The sequence below is a fragment of the Colletes gigas genome, unplaced genomic scaffold, assembly GCF_013123115.1.
Source record: "Colletes gigas isolate AHSC1104 unplaced genomic scaffold, ASM1312311v1 Colletes_gigas_Sc00016, whole genome shotgun sequence".
NCBI lineage: Eukaryota > Metazoa > Arthropoda > Insecta > Hymenoptera > Colletidae > Colletes > Colletes gigas.
The window spans coordinates 1,435,904-1,457,317 of NW_025106645.1; the positions used below are offsets into that span (position 1 = coordinate 1,435,904).

Here is a 21,414-nt window from a genome sequence, read left to right on the forward strand (position 1 = left end):
AGTTTCTTAAGAATCGCGAGAAGAATGCACGGGGAACACCGCGTCGTTTCGACAGGAAACTTGGGGAGGAAAGTACACGGTTCGGTTTAATTTTTCAGAAGGGAAGAAAAATGGCCAGACGTCGAACGAAATCTGCGGCATTAGTTCCGTAGCTACGTAAAATGCGATCGTTACGCGCCGATACTATTTCATCTTGTCTCTCTAAATTACCATAGTGAAGTTACCAAAGGGGAAGAAGGGGTTAGGTGGAGAACAGATACATTATTTTCTTCCTTATGTAACAAACCATATGTCTGCGTACGTCGCTTGAATTTGTCTTGATTCTGTGATAAAATATTAAAATTGCCTTTGGACCAATACAAAATGGAGCATTTATATCTGTTTCGATCGAAAAGTGTCTCCTAACGCCTATTGAAAATAATAAAAAATAATTTCTCTTTTCATAAGTCGTAAACCGCGATTGGAATTTTTGTTACACAACCATGTTTCTTTTTGAAGAATCTGTGGGACATATATCAAAAATATTTTTAAAAACGATTTCTTAATGATCGTTAATCTTCGACATCTTCGTAACTTAGTTATTTCCGTTCGATAGATACATACTTGGTCTCCATCGTGCGTTCAAGGAACGGTAGTTAAATGCCTGTATACTTTTCCCGCGCTTGAATGAAGGCAACGGTCGTAAAACGGGTTTAGGAGCTTAGAGCCGGACATCTTAAAATGATTCATATTCGGAAAATACCGTAGACTACTGGCAATAACACCAACACGGCGCACGTTGCCGTACACTGCAAGTGGAACGCTGCAACTCCACTTATAACATATCGCGCGCAATCGTCGGACACACCTGCGACATTCTCCTTTTCGCGAGGTTGGAAGTCGCCGTTTTCTTGACTTCGGCTTCCGTCGTGGTATGAAATTTTATCAGTATGTCGTAACTCTTCCTTGCGTGCCAGCAAATTGCTGCATCCAGGACCGCAAAGAACACCGGGGCTTTCTATTCTGTTCCACGACCCGCGTTTCATACTTTGTACAACAATTTTATACACCCGGACATTTAACTACCGCGTATATAAATATCGCCTTGGAAGTAAACGGAGAAATAATACAAGATTGTACAGATATTACGCGAGTGTAATATTTCGATGTTTCAACGAAATTATAAATATTGTGCACGATTGCTAGATTACTTTCTGCAAAGATGCCTCGATCAGTGATTATGATTATTATAATTACATTCGATAATGAATTACAGTAATCATCGGAGGGTTGAACGCAATTTGTTCGAGATCGTTCGCACATTGACCAGGTAGGCCAACCGAACGGAGAAAAGAAAAGCAGTCCTTTTCGCCCGCGAAAGGTCAGAACAGCAGGAAGGGAGACAATCAATCTTGATCCCAATTATCGCGTCGTTCAGCAACTGTAATTGAGTCGGTCGCTGGCCCCCACACTCTCTCCACCCTCTTCGTTGTTCCTGGTAATGCCGGAAAGTCGAAACAATGAAGGTGGGAGTTCCTTGGCCCACGTTCGCGAGAGTGGAAACATTTTTTACCCTTGGCACACCTGCTCGCTTCGGACCAATGATTTATCAACGAACGAACGGCCACCGGTTAAAAATTTGTCGGTACCCCTCGATTTAGGCTGTTCCCCTTTCTATTTTACCTCTTCGAGTTTCCATTAAGCTGGCCAGGTTTGTCTTAAAACAGAATTATTCTTCTTCGCTATTCACATTTGCGTGGGAATACAAATTATTATTAACACTAAACCTACCGACACTTCGTGTGCAGTCTTTTTTTTTTGCTTTTTACGAGACAACGTAAACTTTCATCTGTATCATTTTTTTTGCAAACTGTATTTAACACTAAACTTACCGACACGTGACCAATCTCTCTTTTTCTCTTCTACGAGGCAATGTACTTCTCAATAATAATAAAACTCAAACAATATCCGGTACATTAAATAAAATCTGTCTTTGAATATGAAACTAGTCAGTAAAAATCGATATTTGCGAAAATGACTGGCGAAAAATCTTCGATTGTTCGAAGACATAAACATCCAGGATATTTTCTGAAGATATCAATGCACGAGTTTTAAAATTGATAGTTAAATTTCGGACAAGAGAACGGCAATAATACGAATGTTCTACGAGAAAGGATAAATTTCGTCTCCCAAATAACGCTACCCAGATTCTAATCTTCGATTCTCGCGTAGAAATTACTTTCCGCTATGGGAACGGGGAGACCGAACTTAATAATAAACAGAGGAACTCATTATCGTCGAGATGCAAATAACCGTAGTTCCATGGAATTTAAGGCAGCGTATATTTTAGGCGACGCTAACTGGCGAGCGTAGTATTAAAGTTGATTTAAAGGGACTACTGATAAGAAGCAGCATTCTCTGGGGAGCCATGCGAAATGTTCCCCTCTAATTTTAATGAAACTTTAATGATATTTAGAGGACCTTCGGAAAGAGGGGATGCAGCGTTATAAATCTCGCTTCTAACAACACGATATCTCGTATATCCTTTTCTGGTAATCATTCGCTCCTTTGGACGACAGTTGAGCTAGTTTCGCCATCTTAATTAAATCGTTCACGGTCGTGCTACTTCTTCTTTCACGGTGTTTTTAACTCGACGATAGCAAAAATTCGATCCGAACCATTTTCATGAATTGGATCATTTCTAACTCACAGTAAAATTTCTCTTACGTGGCTGCTAATGAAAATTTAAAAAAATGTTCTTCATCTGCTGGAATACCTAAGAACTAAAACCATATGCGAGGACTTTGCACCTTATGGACTTTCGTGGCTCAATCAAACTGCCGTACTCATCTGAAAATTCGGAGGAGGGATTGAAAGAAGCAATCCAGTATTATCAGGAAACTGACCCTCCATTTACACACACTAATGCATAGGAACCTTGTATATGAGTTCTGGTACTTTGTATGGCTTCGGGGATTCGAGGAAGAAGTAGTTGATTCTAATGGTTTCCTACAATAGTGAATGTATTTCATTGAAATTTATTTATGTAGTAGAGCTCATGGATACCTACAAAAAAGTACTAAACAACTTTTCCGTACATCCTCAAACAAATTAATTGAAAATAAAAAACGAATTTTTAAGAAAAATCGACGGGGGGTAGGTGCCTAAATTTTTCGGCAAAAAACAATTTCAAATACTTAAAAAAAAATTATTTTCGGATACAAGACTCAATTACAATCATTTTTGGTGAATAAACATACCTCCGAATTCCTACCCACTTTCGTGAAAAAAATTCGAGTAGGTGCTGAAACTTTTCGGTGAAATTAAAAGATTTCAAATCTTTCTGAAAAAATTATTTTTAGCTGCGGAGATCACTTATAATCATTTTTGGTGAATAGACGTACTCCCGAAAACGTACGCAGTTTCGAGAAAAAGATTCCTATATGTATAATGTCTGATCATAGCATAAATGTTCTACTGAAATTTCATGCGTATGTTTAAAACACCATAACTCCTGAACGGATTAGAGGATTTCAATGTTTCAAAATGCAAATAACGCGTATTTTGATGAAGAATATTTAGAAATTCCAAGACTATTCGAAAAGTTGTTCCTTAACCCCCTAAAGTGAGACAGACCTCATAAAAATGGTCCAGGTTTGAAACGACTATAACTCCTACAGTAGTGAATGTATTTCATTGGTTCTACCACTTAGCATTTCCTTGGTCTGTACTGAATCGTTGACCTTAATGCCAACCCCATTGTTGACCATCTATGATCATGATCCAACCATTGTTGACCATCAAATAATCAATACTACCTCAATCAATACACTATTACTCCTCCACCACCTGTTTGTCGATAACTTAAAATCTGTGGTTCCTTCACCAAACTTAAATTCATTTTCGTTGTTGAAAATTACTTTTCACTGTTTGTCCAACGATCCGTAGTATCTACATCGTCTAGACTACGAAACAATACAAGAGTGTTTCCACCTCGAACGAATCGGTGGATTTGACAAAATCAAGACACTGGAAAACAATATATTGTGGCTGAGCGAAAACAGCCGTTCCGACATTTTAATCCAGTTCGTTATAAAATTCTACTAATTAAAGTTGTAATAAACCGTCCGAACGGTTCCAGCTGGTACTTGATCCAGGTCCCGCGGTGTCCTACTTCACCGTTTATAAAAAAAATTCCCGGCCGCAGTGGCGTAGCACGCATTCTCCCGGCGTTCGCGGCAGCTCGACGCCTGGCGCCGTTGAACCCGTTATTTGCCTTCTGTTCGGTTATATTGCTCCGCAATTATCCGGAACGCGGATATATTTCATAAACGCGACTAATGTAGCAGCCTAGTCGCGGGGCGAATCCCTTTAACGTAGGCGCGCATCCATTGCCTGGCGCGCGCAAATTTCAACCGGAAATCTCGTCTCCGGAGCAATTAACCAAGCTTTCGCGTCTCGTGCACGGCCGACGAGGAGCGACACGCCGCCTCCTAGGTGTAACGAGCGTGGCGAGGACAGTGACGCAAACAGAGGAAGCGGGACAGAGAACGAGAACCTCGGCGGATAAAGAGAGAAGGACGGAAATGGGGGGCGGAAAAGACGGAGGGGCGCGCAATTGTGCTCTCTCAGTGGGTCGAAAGTTTCTAGCAGGTACACATTATTCCTCGAAACTCTCGAATGTGCTTAATTAGGCGATATTTGAGGAGTCGTCCCTTCGCCGCAGCTCCTCCCTCCGAGGTCGGGTTTACGCTCGCAAGCTACTATTACGGAAAGCCACTGGATTTCCGTAAGAAAGCACGGGATGCCCACCGGCTGTCGCTATCAACCTCCTCCCTCTACATCGTAGACGTCTTACCTGAACTAATATTGTTAGGGTCTAATGAGTACCACCCTGACACAGTCTGACCTTCTTCTATCCTATTCCTACGCTTCTATCCTTCTCGTCTGCCTATCCTAACCTGCCCCCCGCCCCCCAGGTCATCTACATCCTCCCTCTATGTTTACGCGTGTTGTACCCCGTTCCTTTCCTTCCTTCCGTCCTCTTCTCGACGTGCATGCACCGCAACCGGGGATATTTCTTGCGTTCTACCCTTTCTTGCAACTTAAAGCTCGCACACCCTCTTCCAGCTCGGTCCTCGAATCCCGGTACCCCTTGTTTCAACAGCCGCGAGAGGCGCATAAGTGCCAGACGGTGTCTGAGGATAGGAGCGTCATCGGACGCTGGCTGCAGCCATTAAGGGGCCACGTGGCCGCGCTTAGGTTATGGACAAATTTGCTCAAACGTTTATCCCGGCTAAGTATAATGCGATATTCTAAGTTTTACGCGGTGTGTAGTGCAGCTTGATAACTGTCGCTAGATTTAGGTTCTTCAAACACCTACGGAAAAATTTTGGTTCTGAATAATTGTTAACACAACTGTTGCGTATCCTTTTAAAATTTTAAATCGGACTCATACCTTGTATTAAAATGGCGTATAATATTTCTTACTGAAGAATGCTGCAGCGTGTACGATACTGGCAAATATCAAGTTTTCGACTCTATACAGATTCAAAATGGCTTCGGATTCATATTGGTCTCAATGGTTAAGTCAGATGTTGATTATCTTTTCAAGATATACGCAAGATGAAGAGAAGAAATTGTTCCAAATATTCGTCTTGACACTATACTAAAACGCTATCAATTTTGTGTTCCAAGCTTGCTGATATCAATGAGTACGTAATACACGTATTAATCGACCTTTCCAATTTATTTTCGTTTTATTTCTAAAACGTTCCTAAAAAATACGATAATAGACGTAAAAGTATTAAAAAAAGTAGTAGACTGGGACAAAATAACCCAGGAGATCCAAATAATATATTTACTGATCGATCTTTTCAACCCCCGTTATTTTATATATTCTCCTGTTTCACTTCCGCAGTAATTATTATTTTTATTTGTGAGTTCTAAAACGTTCCCACTTAGAATGTGTAATAATAAAAGTAACAAAAGTTCGAAAATTGCGTGAGGCATTGCAAAAACTTTCGTTGCGTTATTAAACCTGCGGGCCAGAGTTAAAGGGGGGAATATTCGTGAAAAAGCTTTTCCCAGTTTTACATAGACCGGTGTCAAACTCTTCAACAAGTTGTCAGCATCAATCCTCGCATATTCAAAACGACACGGTTAGTTTTAAACTCGTACAGTTCCAACATACAACCCTAAGAGAAACAAAACTGGCGAACATTGATTACCGGTGAAGCTCATCTTTGCGTTGCACTCGTCGTGTACGGTGTAAATAATCTACTTTTCTGCCGCGTTACATTTCGACAGCCGTGACACGAGTACGTGGAAGCCGGAGATAGATAAGTAGGTCGATAGAACGCGATCCTTGTTCGTTGCATCGCGAAACATGTTTTGCTGGAACGTGGCGAACGAATGCGCCCGGGTAATTAAAAACGCGTCTGAATTTTCTTTCACCGTCCCGTTGGAAAATCTTGAAATCTCCGAGAACGTCACCCCTGAGGGAAATTGTTTCGTCGATCGTAACATTTTCCTCTTTCGACGTTTCTTCGTTTCGTCGAAAACGCCGGATATTGTTTCAAACGTATCTTGGTGTGATTTTAAAAAATAGTATAAAAATCACGTATTGATTCGAACATCAACCAAGTTGTAAAGTCAATTTTGACGTGTTCGATTCTTTTAATGTTAAAGGTTTACGAATTCTGAAGATTTACATTTTGCAAAGTACTCGAGAAGTTTGTAAAATATTATTCTGCGACTGCAGTTCTTTACGGCGACATCTTTTTGTACGCTTTTTGGACGTTGCACGCGGAAAAAAATGTTCCTGTTGTTTTCCTCCGTGTTCTCTATTCAAGATTGCGTGGGCGGCAGTCACGCGAACCTAACAACGCGCAGAACGCTTAAATCGCGTTAAAGCTAGCTGCTGCAAAGCCCGAGTTACGAGGAGGCGGGAAGGCCTTCTGATATTAGCTGTATTATGTATAAACCACTTGTGCCATACGCGCGTCAGAAGAAAGAATATACGCTGCCTCTCTCGAAATATCAAACCATGTGCGTAGAAGCACCACGGCGACTGACATAATTACGCAGGCCGTCCCACATTTCTCCCTTCGTACTCAGACGGTGCGTTCCACGAGAAAAAAGTGGAATAAAATGTCGAAATATAACAAAAAGTTCACAGATGTTAATTTGAGGTGGAAAATCTGTATAGTTGGCAAATACAGGGTGTTCGGCCATCCCTGGGAAAAATTTTAATGGGAGATTCTAGAGGCCAAAATAAGACGAAAATCAAGAAAATCAATTCTTTAATTGAGGCTTCGTTAAAAAGTTATTAAAAAATTAAATTTAACAATTTCAAAGCATTCACAGAAAAATTATTTTTAGTTGCAGGGGTCAATTACAATCATTTTTGGTGAATAGACGTATTCCCGAAATCCTATCCACTTTTGAGAAAAAAAATTCAGGAAGGTGGGTTTTTCGGCGAAATTGAACAATTTCAAACCGTTCTAAAAAAATTATTTTTAGCTGCAGGGATCAATTACAATCATTTTTGTTCAATAGGCATGCCCCCGAATTCTTACGCACTTTCGAGAAAAAAATTCCTCACCGAAAACATAATCTAAGGTCAGAAATGTTGCTCTGAAATTTCATGCGTATGTTTAAAACACCATAACTCCTGAACGGATTGGACGATTTCAATGTTTCAAAAGGCAAACAACGTGTATTTTAGCGAAGAATATGTAGAAATTCCAAAAATATTCGAAAAGTTGATTCTTAACCCCACAAAATGAGAAAACCTCCATAAAAATGGTCCAATTTTCAAACAGCCATAACTCTTACAATAGTGAATATATTTCAATGAAACTTTTTTCTGAAGTAGAGTTCATGGGTACCTACAAAAAAGTATTTGACAATTTTTCTGTAGGGCGTCAAACAAAATTATTAAAAATAAAAAACGAATTTCTAAGAAAAATTGACAGGGGGTACTATATTTTTCGGAAAAAAAAAGAATTTTCAAATCGTTCTAAAAAACTTATTTTCGGTTGTGGGGATCAATCACAATCATTTTTGGTGAATACACATACCCCGAAATCCTACGTATTTTCGAGATAAAAATTGTTTATCATAAGTATACCGTGTGCCGAAAATGTTTCTATAACTTTTTAACGAAGCCTCAATCAATAAATTAGTATCCTTGATTTTCGCCTTATTTTGGCCTCTAGGCCGAACACCCTATATATTGTCACGTACAAAGGTTTTGGTACACTAAATTTGATACAATCATCGATTTATAAATAGTTTCGATAACGAATCGAACGTCACGAAATGGTGGATAGTTAAAGGAAGTGATCTAACTAACAGGATTCGAGAATTTTACCCCCAAAAACTGCAACTGAAAATAGGAGAATTAACGTTTCGATAGTTGTTCAATGAATAAAGTGACTCAAATTCAGTGTAATAGATTTTTTTTATCAATGGGTGAAACTTTTGACCCTTGTACCTTCCCCTTCTCTGGTGCAGTAATGATTTTTAAAATAAACGTTAAACGTGATTCGTAAACTGAACATTTCTATCCCCCTCAATTAGGAGGTTCCCCCTTAGAGCCCAGTAAAACCTGAAAGACAATGCTTTGTGAAAAATGATGTTCATTGTAAGAATCATTGCTATATCTTTGTTTCACGGTCCTTGGTCTAGCGTTTCTGTGTGTGCATTATTGTGTGACTCAAAAAGTTTTCCAATTAGAAGCAGTGTTGAGATTACTTATTTGTTTAGATTGATTCTTAAAATGAACCATAGACGTGATTCGTAAATTGAACCTTTCTATCCCTCTCAACTGCCCAGTAAAGCGTGAAAGACGGCAATTAATAACTACTGTACGAAAAATGAACATGCTAATCCCGGAACAATGTTCATTTTACGAATCATTACCGTATCCTCCGCTTTGTCTATTAGTAGGCAGCTTTGTCTCACAGACACGTGACCAATAAACAAGTCCACCTTCTTGCAAGACGTACACAGACGCCATTGATCGGTCTCAGCCAGTGGTTCGTGTGTTTTAAATATCGTTGTGGCACGATCCCGGAGGCGGCGCATATATTCGTTCTCCTGGCGCGCTAATAATACCTGAGTGAGTTTCACTCGCGACTAAATTGCAGATAGGTTTCGCGTACACATGACTTTGCCCTGGTATATCCCGAACGCTTGTAACGGCGAGGTTGTGCACACCTAGACGGTTCGCGGGAATATTGTTAACGTAGAAGGTCCTGTAATTAAAGATACGTTTAATCGTACTTCCGTACCACTTACGCAAGTTTGAAGTCCCAATAAGCTCGAGTAGAAATTACCTGCTTCGCGCGTTCCTCGTATACTGCACATAATACTGATTTACGGGTACGTGAATGAATTAAGAAACGCGCCGGTACGCGTAATAAATTTATCAAGAAAAATTTGTAGAAATATTCTTGGAGCATTTCTGAGTCTCGAAAGTGGTTGTGTCGCTTTCTTTTACTTGTACGTTATTAATTTCGCCGAATAACGTTGCAGCTTGGACCGATCGTAATGGAATCGTTGGTATTTTTGTTTCAGGGTCGATGTAATCGGGATAAACCGCCCTGCAAGTATTTCCATCCACCACAGCACCTGAAGGACCAGCTTTTGATAAACGGGCGTAATCACTTAGCCTTGAAGAATGCACTGATGCAGCAGATGGGTCTCACACCGGCCCAGCCGCTTGTGCCTGGCCAGGTACCAACAGTGGTACGTCCAAAATTTAACGCGTATCGTTGCACCACGTCTTCTGCTGTTCACACATTCACACATTTTCTTTTACCACGATCGAGAGATGTTGATTTTGTCTGTGTTAGTCGACGATTACTACTAGATTACCCTTTTTGGTAGGCAACGCTGAACAAACGGACGACGGTGCAGTGAGCTTCGTCGATTATTTTGACGAGAACCGAAGATTCGAGATCGTAAATTAACGCGGGAAAATATAGATTAAAATTTCGACGGGGGCGACAATTTACAATTTTTCCTTTTTTTCTTTTTTTTTAAGTTTTTCAAAGTCGCTTCGCCGTCTCCGTTTGTCAGCGTTCTTTTTTATTCGCGGGCATTGCACCGAGAGATAAACCCTCAGAGAGTAAAATTTAGCACGCCGCATGTTTCTGGTCAGTGTCATTCCCTTCTCCTTAACCCTTTCGAGACGGACGAGAACCATAGTTAACGACCGCCTATAATAAACACGGTCAACTATTGTCTTCCAGTCTCAATATCTAAATATTAGTCTCGAGTCTAAATATTAACTTTGTTTTTGTTCGATGATCGTCGAAGAAAGTCTCGAGTTCCCGAAAGGGTTAATTATATCCATGATTCTCGATAGACAGTCAATATTAAATAATGAAATTGCCGAATAGAAGAAATCGTAGTTTTTATTAGCTCTCCTAGATTGTCTGCCATTCAGTACCACGGAATCGTCGATCGAATCATCGTTTTGTTGGTTCGTTAAAAGAATCGGTTCATCGGTGTATCATTTCGTTCGAGTTAATTTGACGAATCTACAAAATCTCTCTCCTTCTCTCTCACTCTCTCTCTCTCTCTTTCTGTCTCTCTCTGTCTCTCTCTCTCTCTCTTGCATGATCGACGATCGAATTTGCAATACAGAGAAGGAAAAGAACTTAGTGAAACAAAATCAGAACATCAATATGCCCACCCGCCTTTTTTTTTATTCATGACATATATATATCATAGTCGTTGCTACGTGACATCAAACCCTATACTACTTGTATGACTGCCTGTCTGTCCCCTATGTTTGCCGCTGTGGCTCTCGTGGTTGTGGTTGATTGTTGGTGTGTTCTCCAATTACGTCATTGGTGAACAGGAGGCACCGGCACCTCCGGCACCACACCATCACCTTCAACAGCAAATCCAGCAGCAACTTCTCGCTACCCACGCCTTTATGGTAACTCCTGGTTTTGGTTGGCTTCCACTAATTTTTTAGTTAATTAAATGCCACGCGACGACGGCGACGACGGTTCCGAACGAGACTGCGAAACTCGTGTTTTTCCAATCGTACAGAAGCCTACCATCGCGATGCAATTTCTATCGAACGCGGATCAGAGAAGTTTATGGACCGTCTTGAGCAGATTTTTCATTCGAAACTCTCGTCGCCGCCGGCGCGTGTAGTGTGCCTGTAAGATTAGTAAGCGTTTGTATGAAAGCTTCGACTTGTTTTAAGAGTGCCGCACTGTAAATTAAAGAAACTTGATCTGCATGCATCACGAGATGTTTCGTTTCTTTGTTAAAAAGAGAAAACATTTCTAGACGTTTTGAAGTTTTCCTATAGATGAGAAAAGCATGGAATATTTCGGCCATGTAAGATCAAAGCGTTTCCCTCTCTTTCGAACGCCTCGAAATTCCACGGATCACCGTCGCGAAAGTAGCTTGTTACTTCGTCCAACTAATTTCTTCCGTTTGAAGGATTACGCGACAACCTCTTTCTTGCCGAGCTTTTATGCGGCAGAAACGCTAAACGACGGTTATGAGATCAACTCTGTCGTCATTTTGATGATAGAGCGACGTAAACCTACCGCGACGGCTAATCTCGACCCACGCGTCTCACAAAACTTACGTTTGTACAGGCTTTGCCTTCCAAATTCGCTGCAGTTGCGAATTAAATTTTCTATAAATTATTCCAAAGTAAAAGTCTTATTACGTGAAAAAAGCATCGAATTACATAAAATATTATTTATACACTGAGAGTATCAATCGGTTGTGTTTTTGAGTTATTTGTAATACAAAATGGTGAATGTAGTCTGCAAAATTGGGAGTGCAAAACTTGTAAAATTATTTTTGAAAGATACAATGCTTCTCATTAGTATTCTGCTCGTATAAGGACTCTTTGTCCGCTTTAGAATCCATTTGTTAATATTAAAAATAACGTTTTACGCCTGACAAATAAAAATATTACCGCTGTTCGTTTGCTTTACATTTTTATCGTCTAGTAGTCGATTATTGCCCGTCTCTGCAGGAGAATGCTACTGCGCACCGCGTTGCGCAGCCGCAGCAGCGCCATCTAGGGTTCCACTCGCGCGAACCGAGCCACATAACCTATAGAACGCAACGTAAATTAATAATTGGATTCCATAACGTCGAATTGATCCGTGACAACAGTTCGAGAGCGAAGGAAACGACCGAGCACGAGGCACGGTAGCTTCAACGGAGGAAAATGATTGTTTCGATCGTGGCGAGAGGCGATTTTCCGGATCAGTGGCCGTTATTGCTCGGATGGCGGTAAAGTTTTTTGGCTAGCGTGCCTCGTATCCCGGGAAGCTTCTGTACATCGGCGAAAGTTCGAAGAATATAAGCACAGATCCTTGAGAAGAAGAAGGAACGGGCGTTCAGCTCATTCGGCTGCGCTTCAAATTACCTGCCTTCGCTTCTGGGAACCCCGTTCCCTGCAAAACCATGTACGCTTCTTGCGGGGACGCGCGCTTGTCGTTGAAACCGGGGTTACAGAGAAAGAAAGAACGATTAAGGCTTCGCGAGTAAACGTGCCGCTTCTTTCCCTAGTAGAATTCGTTTCCCCCGTGTTTTCGAGTTAAAAGTCTCTTTCTCTTATCGATTAACGCTCCAGACATTTGTTTATTTTGGTTGAATCGTTCGATACACCGCGAGTAAACAATTACTGCCAACCGGATCGTCGTTGGAAATCGGACCTACACGATATAAGCTCGTAGACGATTTTATTTCGGGAGTCAACCTTTTAAACTCGTTATATTATATTATAAAACTTGTATTCTTTTTATTATACCTTCGTTTTTGATGGATTGTGGAGTTTTACGAGTCTCCTACGCGATATAAACTCCCGGTTCAGCATAGAACGCGTGGTAAACGATTCTGTTATAACTTCAAAACTATATCGGTTCTGTATATCTTCGCGAAAGTATCATCGGTGGATTCGTGAGATTTGAACAAAATTCTCCGGTTTAAATAACCCGCGTAAACTCGCGAAGCCTCGACGCGTTCGTATCGCGCGCGGGAAGTTTAAACAGCGAAATTTAAAAAGCAAAGAGGGTGGGAGGGGGCTTTTGGGGCGGCTCAGGTTCGAAGGTTAGCGTATCGAAGGGGGCATAATCGGAGACGATCCGCGTGGAGCGAAGGTGGGGGATAGGTTTGTTCTAATCCGTGTTACCTGGATACTTTCCGGGTGTGTTTTCGCAGGCGACGAACCCGTACCTGACCGGCATGCCGCAGGTTGGCAACACGTACAGTCCGTATTTCGCGCCCAGTCCCATCATGCCGGCGATAATGGGCCCGGCGGATCCGACCGGAGTGGGAAGCCCTCTCGGCGTGGTGCCGCAGACGGTAGCGATGCCGCAGAAGATGCCGCGTACCGACCGCCTCGAGGTATGTCTACCACCAAACTACATTCAACAACAACAACAACAACAGCAACAACAACAACAACAGCATGGGGCCCAACACGGCGCAGCCGGGGCCTCAAGGTGCCCGATGGCCGCGCCCAATACCGTGTACCAAGTGCCGGCCGGTCCCCCCAATCAGGTGTCGCCCGTTTCCACGATGCAATCTGTCAATCATCCTCCGTCCCCCACCACCATCACCACCACCTCCTTCTGCACTCCGTTGCACAATCCACACGGCCACCATCAACCGATCCACAACCTTATCTACGTCCACGCGTACTATTGAAGTCGATCGTCGACGGGGTTTCTCTTCTTTCTGTTCTTCTTCGTTTATTCTTCTTTCGCGAGTTTCGTTCCTACGACGATCGGAGCCGGTTTAACGCAGTCTCGAACGATCTTTTCGCTTGCACGCGGCGACGTTTCGAACTAGCGTCCGTTCGGGAACATTTCGGAGGGGATTCGTGGGACGGTCGACGAGCATCGACGAAGACGGGAACCTGGGCTGGAAGTCAGAGATCAAGTCGCCGACACTCGTCGCGTTCTCGCGTGATTTTTAAAAAAGAAAATTACGGGCTCACAGATACGCCATATATTTCTATACATTTATTCGCAACAATGAGTAAATATCGCGTCGCGTGGACGGTCGCGAACGATCCGCGGATATTTTTAGCTTTGTACTGAGCGCGAGTCGCGCGAATATTTCCAAGCTTCGTTGTCGTTCGCAGCTGTGGGATCGCAGTTTCGACGCTGACCCGTTTTTTCAGCGAATTATGTTTGTCGATTTCTTTTCCCGATCTGTGAGGTGCATTTCGGTTTTTGATATTCAACCGCGACGGATATCGCACGGGATGATCCGCGTGAAACTGGTGATTTCACGGATCACTTGTAACCGAGCGAACTAGAGCGAAACGAAGCTCATTAAACGAACAGAAACAAAATGGCGAGTCACGTCCTCAGACGGGAAATGGCTCGCTTGGGCGTGAACGCGGGTAATTCAGGCCGCGGGCACAGAAAAAAAAAAATACTGTTACTACGATTTATATGTACTCTTAGTAATTACTTATGATTATCATAACACTACACCTATGGCGTACGTAAATTTCGATTAAGGGGAAGCATTACACGATAATAGGAATAGAGTTCCGACGGTCGCGAACGGGAAAATTGTCCCGAGGAAATTGTAAATTGATAAGGAGAATTCAAGCAAGTATAATGGCAACGACAAAAACCGTGATGATAATTACGATTATATATTACAGGAATATACAAAAAGAAACACGAGACTATGGCGAAATAAATGAAGGGGGGAAAAAAAAATGTAGGCGAATCGAAAAGTGTGCAACGATCTTCGAGATGAGTTTCTGGCTATATATGAAAGCGTAGAGTAGTTTCTTTTGTTTCGTCTTTTGTTGGCAACAATTTTTTTTATTTTCGATATAGTATATTATTCGACCGTGTATTAAATTTCAAGTAACGGAGTGGAGTAAAGATATTTAAAAAATGAGAGAACGTTTGGAGTAGTGTAAAACTGCTGTGAAACTTGATTTGATCGTTTCGAGAATGATAGGTAAATGGGAAATTATAATAACGTTGCACTGATTTGTAATACTCGAAATATATCCACAGTATTTATACGGATAAGGATCGATAAAATTGAAAATCAATTTGCATTCCTTCCTTAGCACTCGTCGTGGTAACGATTGTGATTTTACAACGCACTTAGAACAACGAAACAGAGATCGTTCAAAGTTTTGTAGCGCAAAGACATATTTTCTACATTTTTTAACTAGTCACTTGCAATTTAGCGCCAAACGAATCTTGGTGTCGTAAAATCCTATTTTTATGAATAATTTTACATTAGATTCAAGAATGCTGAAAGTTGACAAGCATAATGAGTCACACATGTATATCTCAAAAAACACTGTTCACTTGTTAGCAAAGATGGCCTAACAATCGCTTGTACGGTAATAATTTAGTCGTAAAACGAGTATTAAATTATTACTTTTGGCGTAGTCTAACTGCGACGAATTCATTTTGTCAATGTAGAATCAAAGTGAGGTTTAAAAAGAAATTTCAAAAATAACAAAATAAATATTAGGTGATCACTTACGATCATAAAATAGTTTGTCAACCACAGTTTCATTTTATTCTGAAAACGATAAAACAAAATGAATTTGAAAACAAGATTCACATCGTTAGGCTAGTTGCTCTAAGATTGAGGTTAGGTCTAAAACCGATTGAGATTAAATTTCGAGAAAGCATGAAATACCTATTAAGTAGTCATTTTCATTCGAAAGCTAGTCCCGACCGTTAGATATTCATTTTATTGCGCTATAGCTACTGCAAGATCGAGGATAGATTTAATATCGTTGGAACTTAAATTTCAGGAAACAAAATTAATATTAAGTGGTCATTTTTGACCGAAAATTAATACTATCGGAGATTAATTTTATTAAGCTATCAATGTTAGGATTAAAAACGATCGGAGTTGAAGAATAAAAATAAAAGGAGAGTAATTCGACCGTTAGAAACTCATTTTATTACGCTTCTCGACTGTGAGATTGAGGTTGCGTTTCAAGATGGCCGTCGTGTTAGATTTAGAAAAGTTATAAAACGTGTGGTGAAAGGTGATTTTCAGCTCGAGTTTAATTGTTGCTGATTCGTTTTATTACGCTTGTCCCCTGTAATGATTGATGTTAGGTTAACAAAGAAAGCAAGTATTAAATAAATAAACTTTTCAAGTGGAGCATAATCCGTCACAGCTTCGTTTTATTACGTTTGTCGAGTTTAAAATCGTTGCTAGCTGCACCTTGCTTTTCGTGCATTTTTACGTATCGTAGTTTAAACCGTACTCTCACGTATTATGCAATAAAAAATGTTGTTATTATTATTGTTAAGGGATAGGAATAAGCACTTAAAAATTCATGATCGGTAGCGAACAGAATGTCGAATCGTATCTTTGAAGCAGCGACAAATGTGTTTGGCACTCGGTTTGCACGCAACGGCCGCGATTAATTAAGTGCCACGAATTCTCGCGAGCTTTTTGTCGCCGACATAACGAGGAACGTGTCAACGAGCCCGCGCAAGAAAACGTTTTAGAAGCAACAATAATGTTTCTTGCCGCGCCAGCAGCTACGTAGCGTTGAATTTCGCTGAAACTTTCGTCTGTCTCGCGTAGAACCCTGTAAGTTTTATAATGTTCGAGTTTACAGATTTCCCTCGAGTCTGTATCGTTTCTTTTGCCCGGCGGCTTTCGCGAAATTAACAAGTTTCGCGCGGTACTTCCGCGAGAAAATGAATAAAATCAGACGGAGGAAGCGTATCGGCGCAGAAACTCTCGCGAATCGTTTGTGAAATGGAACTCCCTTTTTCAAGAACAAGAAACGGCTCTTCGTAGAAAGCGAATTTAATACGTTTTCCGTGTATTCGACGGTAACGAACCCGACGCTCGTGCGAACAGAGCTACAGAGAGTCCGCGAGTATTTGCCATCGACGCGTGTCGTTCCTCGTACTCGACCGATACGAGAGAAAACTTCTCAACGATTATATTTTTAACGCGATATATCCTTATTACATCAGAAATAACTTTGGTAATTTCGTTCGATATAATTCGAGATTAGTAAGCGTAGTGAACTAGTAAACAACGAGAACGAATTTGTTGCATTTACAAACGGGAGAACCCAAAACTATTTCTTTCAGAGACTTTTCCTTTTAAATGATATTAGTATTAAGCTTGTGAAATTTACAAAACACGTGGACAAATTCATGAGTGTGTATTCAGGGGAACAAAATGAACTCGTAATTAACAAGTCTTAGAAACGTTCGAGTTTCGAAGGTAAAGAAGCTATATGTAGATTGAAAGGGAGAAATGATTTCACCTTGATTACATGCTCGCGTGTTTCTGATAATAAATTAATTAAACGAAATTACAACCCGTTATTAACTTTACTTTGTGCGTAACAAAGGTTCGGAACGTAATTTTCGCGCAAGCTCGATAAATTTTCAATTGTCGAGGGCTATAATTACGAACGACACAAAAAACGATGATTCTATTTTTTTCCTTTGTTTATTTTTTAATGAAATCTCGCGATTCTCAAATATATAGTTTATCGATGGTTCCTCTAGTTCGGTTTCGCGGATCGTTGCACATTTTTAGTCGAACTCAGAATTTTAACATTTTAAAGAATCTATACATTTATGTACGTATGCAGAATACGTTTCTACGCGCCGATCCAGTCATGCATACGCACATAGTAACATGTGTAAATAGTAGGTAGGTTAACAAATTAATTGATTCTGTTTCGTACTGCGAAGAACGAGAGCTCAGAATAAAGGAGTGTCCGATCGAATATGCCCAATCCTATCGAGGCATATTCGATTATTCTTCGTTGAGTTTCGAGTACATATTCTACTCGCATTATACGTATATCGATAAAATTTAATTCAATATCGATCGGTTAATTATTCCAAGTTTCTAACGTACTTTCCAGCCTGGGATTAAAAAGAAATATATCTTTAATTACACGCGTCGGTGTTTTTCTTACTTGATGAACATATATTTTTTTTTTTTATTCTGGTTCTTCTTTCTTTTATACGGGATACGGGACTTCAACGTGATTTCGACTTTTCCTTGTACCATCCATATTATTACTCCTCGTCGAACAACATGTTCAAAGTTTTCGTATATCCTTTGTCTCCCTCGTCTAAAAACTAACTACCGATGTTAGGAATTTACGATTAAGTAAATGAGAAAAAAAAAAAAGAATACGAAAAGAATAAGAAATATATGCAATGTAATGTCGTTAATTAAACTATTGCAAATAGAATTCGGAAATATATCGATCGATTTATCCACTAACTACAATTGGTCTTACGGTATTATATTATTATAATATTTGGTAACATACAATAATGATGATAATTAGTAATCGTAACGATACCTATTTGTGATGTAATACTTGATGACTTGCACTAAGTTCGGGTCACATGAAATTTATTGAGCGATGAATTCAAATAAAAGAAATATAATTGAAATTGAAAACAATGCACAGACTATGTTTATTGAATCTTTTTTAAGTTCACTCAACGACCAAAAAAAAAAAAAATGTTGTGTGCTTTTTATGTCATACCTATTTAGTCTTCTCGTACATTGCCTTATTACTAAAGTTTATTTCCATTTTTTTGTTTCCTTTTTTTTTCATTTTTTTTTTCCTTTCGATATCTTAATGTAATGTGCCTTTGCTCTTTTAGTTGATCGAACTTGTGCGAAGTATGCTCAAACTGTATTACTTGTTTTATTTTTTTTTTTTTTTACGTCTCTCCTCTTTGAGAATACGAACGTTTCCGTAGTGCATATTCTGCTTGCAAGAACAAATAGTCTCTGCGTACGTAAAAGTGATATCTTCGTTCGTTTATTTTATTTGTTTTTTTTTTTATCTCTTCTGTTTCTTTTCGATCGCAATCGTGCCAAAACTGACGCCACAGGCTACCAGTCGAGTAATTTGCACAGCGGTCACCGCTGAAAAATGTTTTCAATAACTCTTTATTAACGATATTTCTGCGTCAACGACGAACAAACCGAATCACGCCCATCTCACTCTTTCAATTCAATCCCGTCTGGATATCTCGATGCTCCTCAATCTCCAACACCCCTTTCATCCATCAGGAAAAAAGGAGAAAATATATACATACTCCCCCGGACGTTACATCATTGATGGTCTTAAAATTAATTGCCTGCTGCCTGTTTATACATATATACATATATATTTATATGTATGTATATATATATACATACACATAAAAATGTTATTAATATTCAATATAAACATGTTTGGATTTCGCTACTTAGAACATTAATAATCTCTAAACCTTGATTGGCCGAGATAGTTTCTCGGTGAAAAAAAAAAACAAATATATCGCGCGCGAAATAAATCGGATTCGCCACGAAAATTCATTAAATTCAGTTTGAGCCAAAATATGATGGCGCCAGCTGGACGAAAGCTTGACCAATCAGGGAACAAAAGCCGTAGAAAGCCAAACGATGACACATTTATAACCTATAATCGTCCGTAGTGTCATGACCATAGTGAATGAAGCGTAGTGATGTCCATTAATTTTTTGTCTTTTCAAACTAATTGCATCGATGTTAACGAACTCTTACGCCACGCACACTAGTAAACGATTACGATAAAATTATTTGTTGTACGCGCGGCCGACGCGGATTCATGTCGGCCGAGGAGATAAATGGCCAATTTTCGCGCCAAAGTACTTGAAAGCTGCGCGACACGGATGCGTAGTATCGTTAATGGCGTCGATCGCCTTAACCTTTCGAAACTCATTCCATAAATAAGAGTTTTACCTTTGATTCGATTATAGAGGGTTTTCGACCATTTAGTAAAGAAAGTTTTCAACAAAAATTTATTGCTATTGAGTTTACAAACGTTGACAATAATATGAATCTCGAGGACAGGTCACCTTGGGGTTTTCAAGTGGAACTATTTTTTTTTTTTTTAATTTTATTCTAGGGAATGTTTATTCAAACCACATATTACACGATGTTTCTGTCGACACATAGTTCTATATTTACAATATTTTCTTCAGTACGTTGTCTAAAAGTGAAATAATAATGAAAAGCTAAATGTATGATATGTGTTTTGAATTCATATTAACGGTCCCCCTACAATATAGAAACGAAGGAAAATATCCCATCCGAAAAATCCAAGATGGCGTCTGGAGAACTGTTCTCGAGATTTTTATTGTTACAGTGTCAAGTTTTGTTCGAAACTTTCCTCCGCCAAATAGTTATAAAAATCATATTATTTAACAAAATGATCGTTATTTTATTTCCTTGGGCGAAGTTGGCCATTGGTCCCTCGTTTGACAACGATTCGCGCGACCGAGTACACATGTACATATTACGTAAGATTTCTTTTTCACAGGCCGGCACTTAACTAGAGGTCCCTCTGTTCTATTTCTCTTCTCTTAATCTCGACCGGTGCATTACTTTTGTTCCGCCGTTTTCCTTTCTATTTTCCGTTGATATCTTTTTTCTTCGTTTACTCGTCACTTTGATTTGCCGTCGATCTATCGTTTCCGTAACAACTTTTTCTTTTCATTTTCGTCTTCCTTCTGTAGCGGTACATGCATATTATCTTTAATTCTGTTGGCTATCCTCGCTTCTGGCGCGTCGATGCTCTTCCAGGGATCGCGTTTCGTTCGGATGGGAACGGACTTTTCTTTCTGGGAACATTTTCGATTCTACGACGAGATTTTGTCGCCTGGCAAAGCATCCCCGCGCGCAGACCGTAACTCGGCAACGTAATTGCACAAAGCTAATGCTCTTTACAGCTTTCGTAATTTTCCTCGTGTTTTATATATCTGTATACATCTTCGGCAGTACGTATAATTTTTTGGCGACTATATGAAAATATATATATATATATATATTTAATACATATATATACGTATACCTGTGTCTAATTTTTTCAGCGCCAGATTTATATTTATAATTCGTTGTCTCCTTTTTTTTTTCTTTTTTGCAAAAAAAAAAACACTTGTTTACTAATTCTATTAATTGTTGGACGTGAACTGCGACTTATGTGTTTACTTTTACAGCTAGGAGGAGGTGCTTTTACATTATGTATACGATCGCATGCGAGTTTTTTGACATTTTATATGCATTCATCCGCAAACAAACAAACACACACACACACACACACGCACACGTACAAATTTATACGAACAATTACACGCTACACGTTCATGCTTACACGTTGCGAAAATTCACACGCGTACGGGACAAACCTAATCGTCCACACGCACGACATCGATACACGAACACAAACGGATACACGTAACCGTTGACAGACATGATTTTCTTCCAATTTTCTTCTTCTTTCCACATCGTTATTTTCAATTTTTATGTGTGTGCTTCAGCGGACAGTATGTACTTTTTAACTTATTTTAGTTTTTCGTATCTTGTCTCTGCTAATACGAGGTCGGGTGACGGCAATAT

The 21,414-nt window shown here is 39.9% G+C and overlaps 1 protein-coding gene across 13 annotated transcripts in view; it reads left to right on the forward strand.

Annotated features, from left to right (window-relative positions):
• The window catches only part of LOC122400162 (mastermind-like protein 2), a 576,033-nt gene that overhangs the window by 520,704 nt on the left and 33,915 nt on the right, over positions 1 to 21,414 (forward strand). For 8 of the 13 annotated variants that reach the window (XM_043401463.1, XM_043401465.1, XM_043401466.1 and 5 more), the window contains 3 exons: positions 9,565 to 9,735; positions 10,856 to 10,936; positions 13,198 to 13,383. In XM_043401463.1, the coding sequence (XP_043257398.1) occupies positions 9,565 to 9,735; positions 10,856 to 10,936; positions 13,198 to 13,383 (438 nt within the window). Of the gene's footprint in view, positions 1 to 9,286; positions 9,370 to 9,564; positions 9,736 to 10,855; positions 10,937 to 13,197; positions 13,384 to 21,414 lie in introns of those variants that run through there. The other 5 variants (XM_043401464.1, XM_043401467.1, XM_043401475.1 and 2 more) reach the window with 2 other exon arrangements.